This window comes from Lactuca saligna, chromosome 5, assembly GCF_052625555.1.
Source record: "Lactuca saligna cultivar CGN05327 chromosome 5, ASM5262555v1, whole genome shotgun sequence".
Taxonomy (NCBI): Eukaryota; Viridiplantae; Streptophyta; class Magnoliopsida; order Asterales; family Asteraceae; genus Lactuca; species Lactuca saligna.
Genome location: NC_136421.1, coordinates 223635116 through 223655824, shown reverse-complemented (window position 1 = coordinate 223655824; position 20709 = coordinate 223635116). Strand labels below are relative to the sequence as shown.

The 20709-nt window shown below is 33.1% G+C and overlaps 2 protein-coding genes across 4 annotated transcripts; one reads left to right on the top strand and one right to left on the bottom strand.

The window, feature by feature from the left end:
- Nucleotides 1-3892: 3892 nt before the first annotated feature.
- Nucleotides 3893-5375, bottom strand: LOC145046305 (uncharacterized). Its single transcript, XM_078994592.1, has 3 exons — nt 4875-5375; nt 4339-4805; nt 3893-4259 (listed from the first exon to the last, which is right to left on the bottom strand). Exons 1-3 carry the CDS (start codon nt 5373-5375, stop codon nt 3893-3895), a joined length of 1335 nt encoding a protein of 444 aa, XP_078850718.1.
- Nucleotides 5376-11118: 5743 nt separating this feature from the next.
- On the top strand, nt 11119-14811 carry LOC144997455 (uncharacterized). 3 transcript variants are annotated; one of them, XM_078957365.1, is made up of 13 exons: nt 11119-11575; nt 11678-11833; nt 11909-12058; nt 12168-12206; nt 12311-12400; nt 12503-12619; nt 12701-12970; nt 13055-13211; nt 13293-13370; nt 13467-13567; nt 13666-13836; nt 13940-14125; nt 14207-14811. In XM_078957365.1, the coding sequence occupies exons 1-13, from the start codon at nt 11153-11155 to the stop codon at nt 14531-14533; spliced, it is 2265 nt and encodes a 754-aa protein (XP_078813491.1). In that variant the 5' UTR covers nt 11119-11152; the 3' UTR covers nt 14534-14811. The 3 variants fall into 3 exon arrangements, with proteins under 3 accessions (XP_078813491.1, XP_078813490.1, XP_078813492.1); XM_078957364.1 differs by lacking the exon at nt 12168-12206 and having other exon boundaries at nt 11909-12121; XM_078957366.1 differs by lacking the exons at nt 11909-12058; nt 12168-12206 and having other exon boundaries at nt 14207-14810.
- The last annotated feature ends 5898 nt before the right edge of the window (nt 14812-20709 follow it).

Sequence of the window (20709 nt, the reverse complement as noted above, 5' to 3'; positions counted from 1 at the left end):
ACTCTTCGAGTGACTTCATGAGTGAGTCTGGCTTCCAACCCATTGAGTCATACCCTATGACTCACTACTCCAACTCGCAAACACAAAAGGAAACAACCCTGGGACTCGTGACCCGACTCGCTGAGTCAGATGAACGACTCGCCGAGTCGGCCACCTGCAAAAATTATACATGCGATTTTGCTTGGATCCAGCTCATGCCATTCATAGATCTGGGTTCCTAGGGCCTGTTTTACACGTAAAGTTTCCAACTTTACATGTAAATAAACATCCATGAGAGTTTTAGTGCTCAAAATGCACCAAAAAGGTAGATCTAGGGCTTACATGCACTATGATTCCATAAAGGCAGTAGATCCAAGCTCCTAGAGCTCAATCATGCCTAGATCTAGAGGCTAAACAACTTATCATCCACTCTAATACACAAACAAGCTTAGGGAAAGGCTCAAGAAAGACTTTCATGGAGCTACAAGGGACGACAAGCATAAAAACATAGGCAAAATGAGTTATACCTCAAGGAAATCACTGATATAACACCAGTAAGCTTGGCCTCCTTCTTCTCTTCTTGATCTACTCTTCTTTCTCCTCAAAAACTTCAAGAACACACCCAAAACACTTCAATCACACAAGGAAAAAGGCAAAAACGATGTTGGGGGCTATGAGGGTGAATGGGGGCGAGCTTGGGGCGGAAATGAGGGTTTAAATAGGGTGCAAACCCTTGAAATTTAGGGTTTCATCAAACAGCGGTGACTCGCCGAGTCCAGAATATGGACTCGCTGAGTCGCTAACTTAAGCGTGCCCCCGGACCGCGTCCCTACTCGGCGAGTCAGACCTACAACTCGCCGATTCCAAGGCTAAAATGACAAATACTTAGATAAATTTTTACGTACCAGGAACCAGGTGTTACAAAACCCATCAATTTTATGAGTATATGCGGCGTGCGTTTATGTGGCATGGTTTCTTTGGATAAAGCTATTGCACCCTCGTTGTCACAACAAATGCATATGGAATCTTTTATGTTGAGAACAACACAAGATCTTTGATTAACTTCTTCATCTACATAGCTTTTTTAACAACTTCATTTACTGTTATATATGTAGATTCCATTTTTGAGTTCATTACGATGCTTTGCTTGGAACTCCTCCATTCAAGAAGAGTACGAATCCTATCTGAGAGTAGGAATCGTCTATGTTAGTTAAAAAACTCGCATTATAGTAATCTTATACTCCAAGTTCTTCCTCACCACCATATATCAAGAACATATCCTTTGGTCTCCTCAAATATTTAATAATGCTCTTGACTTCCATCTAGTGGGCTTCTCGAGGATTGGCCTGATATCGAATCATCATGCTTAAGGCAAATGATAAATTAGGTCACACACATATCATGCCATATAGTATCCATCCTATAGTCGAATCGTATAGGATCTGAAGCATTCAAAACAAGAACACTTATGATTAAACCGTGGTTCATGATTATTTCTGTTAGTAGCAACCCTAATCCTAAAAAAAGGTTTACGAATTACCTTTAACATTTCTTAGGAAGATCAAGGGGAGCCAAACCTAAGTCCCTGTAATTGTGTCACACCTCTTGTTCTCCAAGCAAACAAGAACCCTATATATTGAAACCAAAGGATTTTGAGCAAAAAAAAAAAAAACACTGAAGGTTTCTATGGTTTGTCGAACTCAAAAGGAAGGGAAGAATAAATGATTTTAAGGACCATATTTTAGGGTTTTTGGTCGAGCATAACTCTGTAAGCCTTCTCCAATCAAGGATAATATTATTTTAATCTTTAGTTATAATTCTTTAGAACCATCCATTAGTTATTCAAAAGACCTAATATAACTTATTTAGGCATAATTACTTAATTCTCATTAATTAATTTCTAATTATTTATCAACAATTTAATAAATAATAAATCAATCTAATTAATTTCCATTTTATTCACTTAATAAACAACATATTATTGCTTTCAGCCTAAGTAATTGTATTACATACCCATATAAATCAATTTGATGTTAATTGTATAACCTATACATATCCATGTAGAGCAATTTGTGTTACCTAACATGTTATTTTATGTAGTGGACATATATAAGAGACCACACCCTAGCTATTACTTTCTTAGGGATAATGACTTGAGAGGGTAACATACTTTTGATTTTGATCACATTTGGTCACTGAACTTTTTTTCGTGCTCTATTAACCCTTTAACTTGTTGATTTGTGCAAATTTTCCCCTTCCGACTGGTTTTTGCCGGTTTCAATGAATTTATTGATCCTACGTGTCAGTTTTGATCCTACGTGGCATCTAGGGTTCTTATTATTAAAGGAGGGGCGTTTGTTGTTCATTTATTGTGCTCTAATATCCCGTTGCCCTAATACCCGATGGCTTCCTCCTACAACATCTCATCCTCCCTCAATCGATCAAGCAAGAAATCCACAGTGAATGATCCAAAAACTTGTGATTGTGGGTTCCCTGCACGTATTCTAACATCAACAACACCAAAGAATCCAGGGAGGCATTTCATGGTGTGCAATGAGGTAAGCGATTTCACTTAAATTTTCCCTCTTTTCTGATTCATTTATTCCAGATTTGAAATCTCACTTTGAAATTTTATTGTGGAAGGGTAAATGCAAATATTGGAAATGGTTGGATGTAGAACTTGTACAGATGCCTCTGATGGAAGTGGTGGAGGGAATGAAAGCTGAATTAGTAGCATTGAAGACCGAAGTAGAGAAGGTGAAGGAAGACATGGAACAGATGAAGAAGGAAAAGTACTCTGATGCCATTGCAATGAAGGAGAAAATATATAAGTTTACCATTGGATTTCTTTTTCTGATCATCGTGTATATGATGAAATGAAGTCACATGATGTATTGAAAGATGTTGTTTGAATAGAATAGAGTTGTTATCTTAACTTCTTGTTGGAATGGAATGAAGTAACATTGATTGTAATGGAAAATTTAATTATAAAGAAGCATACATATTAACTGCATACATATTAACTTTGATTGGAATGGAATCACAAAGAATGGAATGAAGTAACTTTGACTGGAATGGAATCACCAAGAAATATTTTTGACTGGAATGGAATCATAAGGAAGCATACATATAACAATGAATACATATTTGATTTTGACTGGAATAGAATCACAAAGTAGCATGCATATAAAGAATTAGTTTTGACTGGAATGGAATCACAAAGTAGCATACATATAACAAATACATATAATAAAAAAAGTAAGTGAATGTGGTGGTTGGATTCATTGTAATACGCCATTAATATTCTACAGTTATATAAGTTTTTGTCTACATACACAAAAGTAGTTTCTAGGTAACACAAAAGATTCCTGCATAGACAAAAGAAGGGTCACCATGTGCCCATACACCTACTTGATAGTACCATAGAAAAGCATAATAAAAAGACTACTACTTTGTCTTTACATCACAACTGCCTTACAAAAGATATTCCTACCCACCCACTACACACCCACTAAATTAATCAATAACTGAAGGGTTATCTGCATTACTCCCAACCCCAGGTATCTGCCTCCTTAATGCTTGTTTGATAATCCGTTCAGAATATTTCCTCCTTCCACTTCTACTAACTGGGACCCTTCTTCTTGGCATGGGGGCTGCAGGTGGTGGTGGAGGAGGTGGTGGTCCTTCATTGCCCCTGGATAAACTTGGGTCTGCTCCACTGCCCCTGGATGAACTTGGTACTGCAAACAAAAATTAAAATGTCAATTCTTTGTTCAAATGATGTAATGTTTTAAAAATATTCACCTGATGTATTGCTTTGTTGGTTAGATGGACACTTTTTCTTGTTGTGACCTGGTTCCTTACAAATACCACACTTTATTATGCTACCCCTTCTTGAGACAGTTTGTCTACTTCATCCACTCAACTCTCGTTCAATTGCATCCCCCTTCCTTTTCACAGATGGCCTACCAGGTAATCTTCTTCTTTTGGGAGGCAAAGGCTTATGGTATGGAACATCTGGCCACATTTCACTACTATTGAGAGGATTAATGCTATATTTGTAGCATTTTAGGTAAGCCTCAGTAGTGTATGATTGGGACACATATGCCTCAGCATCATGATTTAAGTAAGATATTGCTGCCACTCCATGTAAGCATGGTATCCCTGTAAGTTGCCATATTCTACAGGCACACTTCTTTGCAATTAGATCCACTCCATATGCAACATCAGTGAATCTAACCTCATACTTTTGATAACCACAAGGAGTAACTCCCCACAATCTGTTTAAGCATATAAACATCAGTGAATCAATAACACATCCTCATAATTAACATAAGCATATTAAAGTAAAATAATTACCTCTGTTTAACCTTCAGATCTTCTATACGCTTCCTAATAGTGGGACATATAAGCAAATCCCATTCCATTCCTTCAACTCTTTGAGTGTATATCCTTTCCATCACAAATAACCTAATCTCCTCCAACATAGTGATTATAGGTCTCCTTCTAGCATGCCTAATAGCAGAATTGAAACTCTCACTGACCCCATTCTCCACTGCATCACAGTCTCTTCCTTCTTGAAAGAATGCCTTAGACCAGGTAGTAGGATCTCTGTCTATAAGGTAATCATAAGCATGAGTATCAATAGATTTGATCTTCTCCATTACACCTCTGAACTTCTCCACAGTACTAGCCCTTACAGCCCTCCAAAATAACTTTATGTATTGTTGACCAGTAAACCTTTTATTAAAATTGGCCAGAATGTGTCTAGCACATTGTCTATGTTCAGCTTCTGGACATCTTTCCTTAACTGCTTGTAATAACCCCTACAAATCACAACATCATTATGAGTGAAAAAGCATAAAAATGAAGCATAAAAATGACCTAGTACTAACCTTGTGTCCATCAGAAAGAAGGGTAATGCCTGCACCAAGACCACCATTAATGTCATCCATAAGCAAATCTATGAACCACTTCCATGTTTCTTTATTCTCAACACATACCACAACCCATGCTAAAGGGTAGATGTGGTTGTTTTCATCTCTCCCAACAGCTGAAATAACTTCTCCTCTAACTATACCCTTTAAAAAGCAACCATCAAGCCCAATTACAGGCCTGCACCCTTCTAACCAACCATCCCTTACAACTTTGAAACACACATAAAACTTAGAAAACAAAGTTGTGGAATCTGGCATGATGTCTACATCCAATCTCACAGTAGACCCAGAATTTGACCTGATAATTTCCTCACCATATGACCACAATCTCCCATAATGTTCAATTAAACTTCCTTCAATCTCTTGTAATGCAAATTTCTTTGCATTTCTGCATTGCCCCACACTCACATTTATGTTGAATGTTGTTGACACTTTAGCTTTCATCTTCCTTGCACTCATTTTTGGGTTCTCTATAATTTGACTCATAAAATGTTTCCCTATCCATCTATAAGTTACAATTGACCCAAACTTAAACACCCTACAACAATTATGTTCATTCACTAGAGATTTGATCTGAAAAGTCTTTTCTTTACCCATCCAGGAGGCCCATAGTCTGAAAGGGCAAGATGGTGACTTATTCTTTTTGCAACATTTCACTAACAATCTATCAGAGTCATTTTTTTCAAACCATAGATCATACCCATTAGCAACTGCATAATTGCTTAACATATGTTTAAGCTCAGTAGGGTTACAAAATCGCATACCTATAATTGGTTTCATCTGATCCCATGGCTGTCTCTCATCATACACAGGGTACTGGGGTGGCACGTATTCATCATCTTGATCTTCACTCTCTATAGATTCACAAAGGATGTTTAAAAATCTATCACGTGCAGTTTTGTTTGCTGGAAATGGATAGGTAGCATCATCTTATTCATGATCAACAGAATATGAATCTTGAATAACTGAATCCTCATCTTCATCTAAGTCTTCGTTTTCACTTTCACTTTCCTCAGCCTCAATCCAGTCGAAGATAGGTTCATTATGGTGATCCACATATACATTCATTCTCTTGTCATTAGCATACGCCAAATCCAAAAATTCCTTGTAATCACCGTCGTTCACCAGTGTATGAATTCCAAGACCTAAAGACTCTTGTGGAAGGCAGAAATAGATGTCTTTGCTTCTCGATTTGGTGAGCTTGTGAAGGAATTCCATGAATTGCTCATACCCAAACCCACTGAAGTCAACATCTCGCACTGATGCTCTGTCGGGATCAAAGTAAACTAAGGGATTGGGTGCAAACTGACCATTGTAGTGGAAATCCACTACAATGAAGTTCTGATCAGTAGGATTTGGAGATGATGCCATAGAACGGTTGAAGGAGATGAATGATCGATGGAGAATTTTGTGACCTAGTCGAGTTTAAGGACCAAATGAGACTTCGGGGTGTGGTTTAATGAGACGGAGACGAAAAATCGGGGCCTACATGCCACCTCTTTCGCCACGTAAGATAAAAAATACACGTAGGATCAATAAACCGTTTAAAACTGGCTAAACCCGGTCATAAGGGGAAAATTTGCACAAATCAACAAGTTAAAGGGTTAATAGAGCACGAAAAAAAGTTCAGTGATCAAATGTGATCAAAATCAAAAGTATGTTACCCTCTCAAGTCATTATCCCTACTTTCTTAGGATATGGTTTGATTACCTTTGGATTTTCTTGTATTTAAATATTAGTTGTATTAGGCTATTTAAAAATGTAACTTTCCAGCTTTGTAATCAACTTCATTTTAACATATTTTCTCCATCTTGTAAACGTTTGTTTCTATTTAATAGAAAACATTAAGCTTTGGCTTGATACCTTATATTTCTTCTATTTCACAACAAGAAAAATCCATTCGCATTAACTTTAACCATTAATAAGCATACATACATTTGATCCGGTTAATTTCAACACTTTATTCAATGATCTGGAACTTATACCCTAACAAAGTTGGTTCATATCACATGTTATGTTTTTGTTTCGTGTATCCATAGAACATGAAGTATTTACTTTTTTTCATCGAAATAATAGTCCTAACCATTTCAATATCTATAGCTGAAAACGGGTGTATCATTAGTGGTTTTCCATTTTACCGGCAAACATGTCCTTTCTATATATCCATGGTTCAAATTTCGTATACCGCATCATAGTATTTCTGGGTTGTTAACTGCAGCAATTTGTTGCCCAATTTCTCCGTACCAAATCTCATGTCTTTTATTTCTTGAAATCATGCCATAGTGATCACATGAATTTTCAATCCATTATTTTTATGTGGTTGTATTGTTCTTATATTTTTTCCCTCTATTATAGGCAAAATTGCATAAACGGTCCTTGCAATTGACACAGTTGACCAACTTTGATCCTTATGACAAATTTTGTGCATAGAAAGTACCTGTGGTTTTAAAATCTTGCAAGGACAATACTTTTAGCTAGCTATCTTAATTTTTTCAGTTAAATCCCTTGTGAAATGACACATTTGCCCTTCTTGACATAGGGACCATTAATGTAATTTGCTCTAGCTATAAGGACCATTTATGTAACTTTGTCTATTATTTAATGTTTTTATATTTATATGATTGAGATTTTTTTTACGATTTGTTTGAATATTTTCTTAATGTTTTTTTCCACTTATATTTTTTTAATATTTTGTTCATATATTTTTTTCTAATTTTTTTAGACGTTTTGTTTGAATACATTTATTAATATTTCTTTTGATTTTTTTTGAATAATTTCTTCTAATTTTTTTGACCTTTTTTTTTCAAATATATTTTTTAATGTTTTTATTAAATTTTTTTGTTTATATTTACTAAAGATTTCATGGTTGTTATAATCATAATTCATAACTTAATTAACTTAGAATCATATTTTCCTTTTTTTGTTATTTTAATATAGATAATGTTATATAATTATTATTTTATTAATTCAAATATATAACTATATAACACATATAAGGTTGTATAATTATTATTTTTGTAAAGCTTTTTATAAACATTTAAAAGAAAATATAAAAAAGTTTGTTAAATGTGTATATGATTAATATAGATAGGCTAAGCGGAATCCAAAACCGATGCCAAATTATACATAGGCTAATCGAAATTTGTATAACGAAAACAAAAAAATGTCTAAAAATATTTAAAAAACTCGAAAATACTAAATTTAAGTCTAATGTGAAATGATATGATCACTATCGTCAATAATATGAGATAATTTTAGGTTAATCCGTGTGCACCTAATTTATATTAATCATATTAACGTTTAACAAACTTTTCTACATATTTTTTACAAAAAATATATATGAAAACCTCTGCAAAAATAACAATTATACAACCTTATATGTGTTATATAGTTATATATGAATTAAAATAATACTTATAAAACCTTATCTATATTAAAAGATAAAAAAATGATTATAAGTAAATTATCTGTTATCATTTCAAATAGATAGAAAGATAATTATGAATAAAAATAAAAGGACATTTAAGAATGTGTCTTTATTCGTTTATTATATAACCTCTTAATTTATACTCCTATTAGAACAAATATACATGCAAAATTATAACTATGACATTCAAAGATAAATGGCATAAAAAGGAAGTGTTGCCTATATTATATACATACAGAGATAAATGGCATAAAAAGGAAGTGTTGCGTATATTATATACATACATGCGATAATGTTCTTATCTTACTCTAAATCTTTTTTAACGACGAAAAAGAACCTTATGTAAAACTCTTTTTTTTTTTTTTTTTTTTTTTTTTTTTTTTTTTTTTTTTTAATTTTACCACAAGTTTTATTTTAACCAGACAAAATTACATAAATGGTCCTTGTGGTTGACACAATTCATCAACTCTGGTCCTTATGACAAATTTAGTGCATAAATGGTCTCTGTGGTTTCAAAAACAACCGTTTTAATTATGAAATGATACATTTGTCCTTCCTATTTATGTACTTTATTCCAACCATAGAGACCAATTATGTAACATCATCTGTTATTTATAATTATTTTTATTTAACTTATTTATATTATTATGATTTAATTTTTTTTTTGACGTTTTGTTCGAATATATTATTTAATGTTTTTTTTTAAATATTTTTTCGCTTACGTTTTTTATATTTTGTTCGTATAATTTTTTCTAATATTTTTGATATTTTTTTTGAATACATTTATTAATATTTCTTTTGATTTTTTGTTTGAATAATTTCTTCTATTTCTTTTTGTTCGAATATATATTTTTTAATGTTTTCTCTGTATATTTGTTTGTTTTTATTTATTAAAGATTTCGTGGTCACTTGTAATCATAATTCCTAACTTAATTCACTTACAATCATATTATCCTTTTTTTTATTTATTTATTTAATATAGATAAGGTTTTATAAGTATTATTTTATAATTCAAATATATAACTATATAACACATATAAGGTTGTATAATTATTATTTTTGTAAAGCTTTTTATAAACCTTTTTAATAAAAAATGTAAAAAATTTGTTAAACGTGAATATGATTAATATAAATTAAGTACACATAACTAACCTAATGATGTCTCGTAGTCTTGAGGAGAGAGCTCATGTCATTTTATATTGGACTCGACTTTAGTATTTTTGAGTTATTTAATTCTTTTAGACATATTTTCCGATTAGCTTATATGTTCTGATTAGCCTATCTATATTAATCATGTTCACATTTAACAATTATATATATATATATATATATATATATATATATATATATATATATATATATATATATATATATATATATTTAAAAAAAATGTTTATAAAAGGCTTTAAAAAAAAATAATTATACAACCTTATATGTGTTATATAGTTATATTTTTGAATTAAAAAAAATAATAATTATATAACCTTTTATATATATATATATATATATATATATATATATATATATATATATATATATATATATATAATATTAAAAGAACAAAAAAAATATGATTGTAAGTGAATGAAGTTACAAATTACGATTATAGTGACAATTAAATATTTAATAAATACAAACAAACAAAATGTAAAAAAATAATTAAAAATATATATTTGAACAAAACGTCAAAAAATAGAAGAAAATATTCAAGTAAAAAATCAAAAGAAATATTAATAAATGTATTCGAATAAAACGTCAAAAAAAAAAATTAGAAACAATTATACGAACAAAATCTCAAAAAATGCTAGCTAAAACATAAAAAAAAACATCAAAAATATATTCGAATAAAACGTCAAAAAAATATCCTAAATCATAGAAATATAAATAAGTTAAATAAAAAAAATAATAAATAATATATAAAATTACATAAATGATCCTTGTATGGCTGGAACAAATTACATAAATGGTCCTTATGGCATGAAAGATAAATTACTCATTTTATAAGAGACTTAACTTAAAAAAGTTAATACCATTAGCAAAAAAGATTATTTTACAAGATTTTAAAACCACATGCATCATCTAAACATAAAATTTGTCATAATGATAAAAGTTGGTAAAATGTTTCAACCACAAGATCATTTATGTAATTTTGTCTTTTAACGGGCTTCAAGTTTTCAACCTTGTGTGTATAATTATGTAAACGGTATATTCATGTTTAGGAACCGGCTCAAGAAAGCATTATTATACATTTTTTTTTTTGGGTTAAATCATTAATGAAATATTTAAGTTATTTTAATAACATGTAATTATATAAAAGTTTTATACCGTGTATATTAGAACATTGTAATTGGTAAATTTATTTATAAGTGTGTACTTTTCTATTTTTTATACATTTAACAAATAAAACTTATAAAAAACTATTCAAAATATATAGACTATTACCATAGACATTTAAAACTTTTTACGGCTACATTTACGTACTTTTCTATTTTGTTTATACATTTAACCAATAAAACTTATATAAAATCTAACATTATGATTGACAATTAAGGCATTTTCCGATTTCCATACATATTGATCGAACAACTTTTCATTCCATCCTTTGACACCCGACGGTCAAAAAATATGTTTTCACAAACTATTTAATAACAGAAGTTTAAAATGTTTATTAGGAAATTAATTAAAAATCAAGTATTACAATTAAATAAATTCAAAGGAGGGTGTATAAGTATAAAATCATTTGGCTGCATAAAAACACAGTCACAGTCGCACAACCAAATTTGCTTTCTTTATCCTCCTCCGGCGAAAGATGACCACCGAGTTCTCAAAATCAGTAGACATCGGACTTAGGCTATCTAAACGTATATACTATGGAAAAGAGTACGAGCCTCGCATGTCTGCTCCGAAGCCGGCGATAATGACCAAATCACCCTCACCGTCGCCATGTTCTTCCCCTCCGCCGTCCAAGCACCATCCAACGGCGCCGATGGTTTATGCGATGATTACTGAACCTGATATAGTCGATAATCCTGATATCCGGAGCTACCAGCCTCACGTGTACGGACGTTGCAATCCACCGGCGTTGATTCCTCTTCATATGTATGAGATTTCGATGAATATCGAGTGTTATTTGGACACTGCGTTTGTTACTGTTTCGGGCACTTGGCACGTCCATTGCGTCACTGCAAGTGCATGCTGTGATTGCTGTATCGCGATCCCCATGGGTCAGCAGGTAGCAGTGATCTACTTTCTTCAATATACGTGCCACGTGTCTTGTATCCTTCTAGTATGAAAGTTCCTTGATAAATCACTCGATGATTTGTTTGACTAACAGGGTTCAATTCTAGACATCAAAGTTGAGAGCACTAAAAGATCATATTCTACAAAATTGATTGCTTCAGGAGCTGAGAAAGATGATTCAGATCGAATAACCAAGGCAAAAGATGGGTTCTTGATGAAACGTAACACATACACACTAAGAATACCTAAGGTTTTTCCTAAACCCTTGTTCTAATTCAAATTTTGGACCAGTTGACTATTACTCAATGGTGCTCAACTCTTCAAGGTTGATGGAGGATCCATTATCCATGTTAAAGTTAGATGGTCTCAGAAACTGGTGTATCAAGATAATGAATTCTACCTCAGTATACCTTTCACTTTCCCCTCATATGTTTTACCTTTGAAGAACAAAATTCCTCAAATGGAGAAACTTCTGGTAAATGTGAACTCTGGTACTGGGACTGTGATTACATGCAGTTCTACTAGTCACCCTTTAAAGGTACTATACACCATAATCTGACAACGTTCAAATCTAAATTGTCCAGTTGTCAGTAGATCTACCAAGGATATGTCAACATCGAGGGGTAATTTGTATGTCCAAAATTGTCATTTAGATGAATTGGCATTATTGTTTGGTCTAGTTAATTATTAATTTAAGAATTACATCTTATTTTACATCTTGATCAAGGAGGTGCAACGACAGCCTGGGGAAGCCAGCTTCTCATACGAGGCAGAAGTTCTTAAATGGTCCACTCAAGACTTCTATTTTGCTTATTATGTAAGACCTTAATTTTTATAAATGGTTCAATTTCATTATATAGATTAGATTGATTGGTAAAATATTAACAAAATATCTGGTGTCTTTTTTGTTTCTTTTGAGGTATGCTCGAATGAGATTTTTGGTGGTCTGCTCCTGCATCATCCATCTCTACATGATTATGATCGAAGAGATATGTTTTGCTTTTATCTTTTTCCCGGGGCTAACATAATTAGAAAGGTTTGTGACCAATTCTAGTTATATTATTCGTTCATGTTCTTGATGCGACTTTTTTCTTTTTCTTTTTTTAAATTCTAATAGCATTTTCGAAAGGAAGTGGTGTTTCTATTGGACAAAAGTGGTAGCATGAGAGGTGTCCCTTTTGAGAAATCTAAACATGCGATTATAACATCCCTTTTAAAGCTTAATCAACAAGATTTGTTTAACATCATAGCCTTCAATGAAGACATTCAATCATTCTCATCTTCACTGGAGTTGGCAACTGAAGAAACAATCAGAAATGCAACTGAATGGATGTTGAAAACATTGGTTGCAGAAGGAGATACAAACTTGATGTTCCCACTGAAACTGGTGAATTTATATAATGTGTGATCTTGATAATATCTCATCAATTTATTTTGCTAAATGATCATATTATGTAATCTTTATATCTAGGCAATTGAGATGGTTGGTAAAAATGGTGAACTTATTCCTCTCATTTTTCTCATTACTGATGGTAGTGTTGAAGATGAAAAAGAGATTTGTAATATGATGAAATTCAGCTATGTAGATGGAGGCTTGAGTTCTCCCCGGATTTTCACATTTGGAATAGGTGGCCTTTAATTCTTCTTTGAAAAAAAAAGCCAAAACTGTTTATGTTGATTCATTAACATGTTATTCTTTCCATATCCAGGTTCATACTGTAATCATCATTTCTTGCCAATGCTTGCTCATATTGGAAGGGGATATTATGATCATGCATATGATGTAGGTCAGTTTAATCAAATTTCCAATGAGCTTATAGTCTCACATTATTGTTAAGTTTCTTAATTCTTTTAATTATGGACATTAATTGTTTATTTGCCAGATTTAATCGGTGATCGTTTGCAAAGACTGTTTAATAATGCATTGTCACCTTTGCTTACAAATGTAACCCTTGATTCTTTAGAAACTCTCAAATCATATGAGGTGACATTTCTATTTTTTCACTTAAAATTTCAGCATTTAATTGGTTAATTTGTCATATTTAAAAGTCACATGCGTTTACTACATTACTTTTGTTGCAGTTGTACCCATCTCGAATACCAGATTTGTTATCAAGAAGCCCGTTGATTGTATCAGGTCGATACCAAGGCAAATTTCCAGAACTTGTGAAAGTTAGAGGTTTGATGACAGATCTAAGTAGTTATGCGATGGATATTAAAGTGATAAAGACTTCAAACATTAACTTAGATAGAGTAATTATCTTTAACTATTGCCATGTAATCCTTGATATTTAATTACAACCACACCAAATATTCATCTAAAGGTATCCTATTTTTGTTGTTTCTTCGTTTCCAGATGTGTGGTATGAGGGAGGTGGATATACTGACATCACAGGCATGGTTAGATCAAAACATAGACATGGAGAAGAAGGTTGCAAAAATGAGCTTACAAAGAGGAGTTCCTTCTGAATATACTCGCGTAATTCTAGTTCAGAAAGATAAAGCAAAGCCGACCACCCTCCAATCTCTTTTACTAGATGAGGTATGAGTATCATTGCAGAAAACCCAAGTGGAAATCTTGATTTATCCAACTTTAATTAATGAAATGTTTATTGGATTGTAGAAATGTTCAAAATTGGGAAATGAGAAGGTGATATACCTGAGGAATCCATGCGTTGGATTTGGTAACTTAAAGGCTACTGCTGCAAATCTACCTCCAGGAGTCGAAGACATAAAGTTAATAAAAACTGCGAAAATGGTGGTGGAGGCTGCAACATCATGTTGGGGGATGTTCGTTAATTCATGGTGTTGGAGGTGTGTCAAAAAGATGTGGTTTCAACTCAAAAGCGAGCATTGCACACTAGCTATCGCACAGATCTGCACAGCTCTTACTTGTCTTGAATGTCTTGATTGTTGTTGTGATCTGTGTGACTTGTGCAGCGCCCTGTGATAATTCTGGTAGAAAGTTTGGGCTATAATTTATGCCCATTGGATCACCATGAATGTTTGAATGTTGCAAGTTTTATCAAATATCGGTATTCATGTTAGTTAACAAGAAAAGTTAAATAAAGATGAAAAAAAACATATAACATACTTACAGATTGAAGCTTTTGCTTCTATTACCCAAAAAACCATCAATGAACTGCGTTCTATTCCTTTCACTGTGATCTTATTGGAATATAGCAAACCGCATATCCTTCAAACACATCCAATAAAATAGTCATAAGATCTTCCACATATTACCTGATGTAATTCCTAGGGTGCCTCCCACTCTCTATATTGTGTGAATAAATTGAAAGCACACAATTATTATTATTATATGTATAGAACCTTGTATTTTAAGGATTACATTTGTAAGAACCTGAAATTTAGAAAGATTTGACTCAATGATGAGAATGTGATAAGATTATGAAGTTGTGACTTCATGAAAATGGTGAAAACAAGTTTAAGTCACTGAGACCATCTCCAATACATTAAACTCATGGAGAGTTGAATAGAGTGCCAACTAGGAGAGAGACTATATATATATATATATATATATATATATATATATATATATATATATATATATATATATATATATATTCAATTAAACTCTTACAAAAACCCACAACTTTTCACTATACATTCTATTCAACCGTTCAATAGTGATTCAACTCCACATTCTCTCTCCTCTAAACTATATTCAAATTTATTATGTTAAACTCTTATTAAACCCCCATTGTGGATGATCTTAGAGGATATTAGATGAGTAAGTTCAAGAGAAGTGATACATCAGAAGATGCATTTTGGTCAAAAGGGTAAAACAGGAATTTTATGTTTTTTGAGCCAACTTTGTGACTTAGTAGATTAAGACCTGCATTAAGTCAATGAGAAATGACTTAACAGAACTGTAGAGTATGTTCCCACCTTCGTGTTTGTATAAAGATTATAGAAAATGGTTAAGAAATGAAGAAGTTGAGTGCTACAAGTTGGTACAAAAAATCCCAAAGTTGGAATGGAATTAGCCAAAGGCGCTGTTATCAAGCAGTTGTCGTGGAGCGGTGAGTGGAGAAAGTGATGCAGACGGCTTTCTTCGTCGTAAGAGAGAAAAACAACGTACTTTGTCCCCACGACGCGGTATATGGGTGCCACAAGACGGTGACCAAAGTAGAATGCCATTGAGAAAGAGCACCACAACATGACAAGCAGGTTGCCACGGTGTGGCAAACAAATGACTACCATTGGCTGAGACCAACCTGTCACTACGACACGGTAAACAGATGGTCGCAACGCGGTTACGCCTCAAATTAAAGGTTGTTAAGCTCTTCATTCTCATCATTTTAACCCCCTAAACCGTCATGAGCGAATCTCCGACCATTTGGAGAAGGAAGAGGGGGTAAGAGGCGGTCTAGGGTGTTTATAGCTTGGATTGAAGGTGGAATGCTCAAGAGATGATCATTTTTGACTATCAAACCCAAATTACTTTCGACCATCACAATATATCACATCTTTGAAATTTGAAAGAAATATCAAAATCAATGCAAACTCCAGATTTGACTTACTTTAGCTTGAGTTTGACCTATGACATTTACATATTTCTAGACTGCAAAGCATAAGAGACACTATGATATTATCACTTTAACTACCATTTTTCTTTTACTTTTGATTCACACTTCAATCTACAATTGATGTGGCCGACTTCACTCTAATTCTATTTAACCAAAAGAACTCAAAGTTTGAATTTTTGCTTGACCTTTGAATTAACGAAGAACTTCGGCAAAATGAGTTCTATGATTTTCAACTCATTTTGACTCCCTGTTCAAATCATGAACCAACATTGAAAATCTAATACTTCTCACTTTTATTCATCAATACACAACATCAAAATATTTGAATTTTCCTTCAATATCTACTTTGCCCATGCTTCAATTATCAACAATTGAATCGTTATCAGCAACCACCATTTCAACATCTGACTCAACCCACTCCTTCATCTTCATTTTCTCAATACAACATCGAAGCATAAATTTTTTGATGATTTGTTTGATAACCAACCAAGATAATACTTTATACGATCAGGACCCTCAATTTTGACTTTTAGATAACAATCTTTGACTTCAATTCGATACATCTGAACAATTCGACCGGCAAAGTATTTTTAATTCAAAAAAAATCAATTCTACGATTCACTGAACAATTTCAGATCAAACCTCACAATATCAAACTCATCTTGTTCTTCATCATCCTTCATTTTTTCTTCATTGGTTCTTCAAAATCTTATTTTCATAGCTAATTCATTCAAGACACCAAATCATTCTTTCCATATCAAAATTCAGATTTCATGAATATCAATTAGCAACACTCATAAACGATATCAATCATGCATCAATCATTGTTCACCAATTCCATCCATAAATGAGAAATTGAAAATCAATATGATAGACCATACTAATATTATCAATCGATTAAAAGATTAACTGATAATAACTTCGAAGAATCAAAATCATGATAATTAACCACGAATTGAGAATTTTCAACAAGGTTTTGGGCTAAAACTTGAACAATGAACATTAAATGAATTTGGGCTCGACATTTGGATCAAATGATTTGAAACAAAAAGATATATCGGATGAATAGTAACATATGATTTTGAATTGTTGGGCTCAAAGTTATTAGATCAACTGAAAGAAATATATTGGATCATAACAATTAGGTTGGAAACAGATTTGATCCAAAACGAGTCAAAGTGATCAAAAATCAATAACAAAAGCACGATTCTGAGAGATTTTCAGAGATTACGAGAGACTCACCATAGATCGTTCAAATTGTGTTGATTTTTGTCAAATCGAGAACTGTTTCTTCAAAAATCACTTCGATCTTCAAAGACTCGCTTTGATACCAATTGTTGTGAATTATGAGCATTTTATTTGACATGTGGAATTATAAATAACACAACGAACATGGTGATTTAGGTGAACACGAGATGCATTTGATTATGAAAGGTGTTACAAAAAAGGATCTGGATCTAAATCTACATAATTAACACACACTAACACTCTCAATTTTATATCTCTCATTCACACTCTACCAGTGGTATGCAACCTACTATTTATAAAGGTTCTAAAAAGTCTCTCTCTTTCTCTCTCTCTCTCTCTCTCTATCTATCTATCTATCTATCTATCTATCTATCTATCTATCTATCTATCTACCTATCTATCCATCCATCTCTCTCTCTCTCTCTCTCTCTCTCTTTCTCTTTCCCCCTCTCTCTCTCATGTCACAAGGCTTCAATCCCACATGTGCAAGTGGGTCTTCTCAAGCCAAGGCTTCACTAGTCATCTAATGGAGAACTTTATATCTAATACTGCATCTTCTTGAAGAATGGGACGCATATTCATGGGATGTCTCATTGTTGTACATATTCCACAAACCATCACTTATGGAGTTTGTCCTATGGATTGCTTTTGAACAACAGATGTTAAATATTTAAGTTGGGATTCAAGGCTTGATGTCACCACTTCATTTCCTTTTTGATGCATGTCCTTCTTTATGTCTTGGTGGGGGCCAAAGTGTTGAGAACTGGTGGTTATGATATTGAAGAGTTGTCTTGTTTGTTGAGGAGTTTTTCTAAAGACATCTCCGCCACTCAAAGCACCAACTTGTCTTCTTTCCATTAGTAATAATCCCTTATAAAAGTGTTGAATGAGAAGTTGTTCCAGAATTTAGTGTTGTGGGCAACTCAAACACAAGCTATTGAATCTCTCCCAATAATCATGGAAAGTCTCATTTTGACCTTTGTGGATTCCACAAATCTCATTTCTAAGACATGAGAATCTTGAAGCGGGATTGAACTTATCAAGGAAAGATCTTTCCATATCGGTCCATGAGTTAATCGACCGCGATGGAAGATAAAATAGCCAATCCTTTACTCTATCGACCAATGAGAAGAGGAATACACTTAATTTTATTTGGTCATCAGTTAACCCTTGTGGCTCATGCTAGTGAAAATGATGTGGAACATCTTCAAGTGCTTATGAGGGTCTTCATTCTATAATCCAGAAAATGTTGGAAGGTGATGAACTAAGCTTGACTTCAATTCCAAACCTCCTTCCAAAACGGGGTAATTGATACCGGTTGGAATTTGTGTGACATCGGTTTCCACTATTTGTCTCAAGGTTCTTTTGGGACCTTCTTCTCCTTTCGTCATTGGATTTTGGTTTATGATGGGCGAATTTTACTGTACGGGTGGTGTTTCGGGAATTTTTTTGGCGAGGTTCAGGGCTAGAATCGAGTTCTACTTCGGTCTCGGTATCACTAGAGGAAGCAGTTTCAACCTCCAGGTCAGCGTTAGGGTTTGAAGTTTGAAAATTTTCTATTCTCTTCACCATTTTCAAACGCCTTGCTTCTTTTTCAATTTCTAGATTGATAGATTAAAGTACCTATATGATGAGATCTTGACATAGAGAAACAAATTGATTAAAAATAAACAAATCCCCAACAATGACCTAAAATTTGGTAGTTGTCGAGGCCAACAAGATAAATAACCCTAAATCCTGTACACTAAAATAGTGTATAGTGGTAAATTGGTTGAATCCACAAAGATTGGTTCAATTTGTTACTCAATGTAAACCTCTTTGTAAAGATATTTATAAAATGACAATAAAAGTAAAAATGCACCCGGGGGGGGGGGGGGGGGGGTCTTTTGAACTATTTAAAAGCAAACTAGAATTAAACTAAGATTTAAAAAGCACAATTAAACAAACGCAATAGTTTGATGTAAAATCAATAAGAGAAAAATGGTTGAGTTGAGGTTTCCTCACTTGAACATTTATTGAACATATCATTAGAATCCAAAGCGCAATACTTGCCCTAAATCTCTAATTTGGCTATGGTAATCCAAGAAGCTTGAGATTACCTAGACTTTTCTTAGTTATTAAAATAGTTAGAGAATCTCATAACATATTTCCTAGTTAAAGTCATAATTTTCATTAAGCATGTAATTAGTGAAAATTAGCTAGCATTAAGAACGAACAAATCACCAAATTCAAGAGGAGTCAAATGCTTTCACTACCATGTTGGAGAGAATGTTTTTGTGATTTTGTGAACTGAAAACTAAAACAAGAACCACTTATTTCTTGCTAATTTAAGGATCCATTACTTAATCAATAAATTAGCTAACTAATCAATACAAATACATTTAAACTAATGAATAAAAACATACAAGTAACAAGAAGATGTTAAAACATAAAACATTCCCATAAAGATTCAAGAACAAGTTCATGGAGTTCTTCAACATTCAACAAAATATTCAAATAATTTCACCAAAGTCAACCAAGATTAGTTTAGCCTAACATAGCTAAACTCAAGAAAACAAAATAAAGATATATTGTACCAACCATGTAGCTAGAATCAAGGAATAAAAAGTGATTTTTCTTCAAGTCTTCAAGCTCTCAAAACCCTTCAAATTCTCCAGAGAAAAACCTCATAGCCGGATGTGAAGAATTGTTGCAAAAGATGCACACCAACCTTCCTCAAATAACACTCAAGATAGAATTCCAAAAATACATGATATGTGCATATTTAACTATATAATTCATGCATATTTCTAATACTTCTATCTACATTTTAGGACAAAAGATGCTTATTATGTTTAAAAATGTGTTTTGTAGCAACGAAGACTTTCTCGGGATAAAAAAAAGAAGCATACGAGGAGCTAAAAGCAGGAAACGGGAGCTAAAACAAAAGAAGAAGAAAACAAGACTGAAGATCACGTCGTGGTGATCTCCAACACAACATGGTGATGAGAAGGTTCACGACCAATCAGATGACTTAAAGGATACGAGATAAACACGAGGACCACATCGTGGTGACGGTCAACCATGACGTGGTGATCCAATTTTGACAACTATAAAATCCCAAACATTAGGTGGAATCCAGAGGCATGCAATCGGTTTTTTAGGATAATTGCAACTAAGAACCCTTAGAAACCCAGAAGAAGATCGAAAATGTAACAGCCCGGATTCCCAGGTATTAGTTATTTTGTATTTTGTTGGTGATTTGTGAGGAGACTCGGCGAGTTGGAGTCCAAACTCGCCGAGTATGATCGTGGTTATGGGCGCAGGTGCACGTCCGGACTCGGCGAGT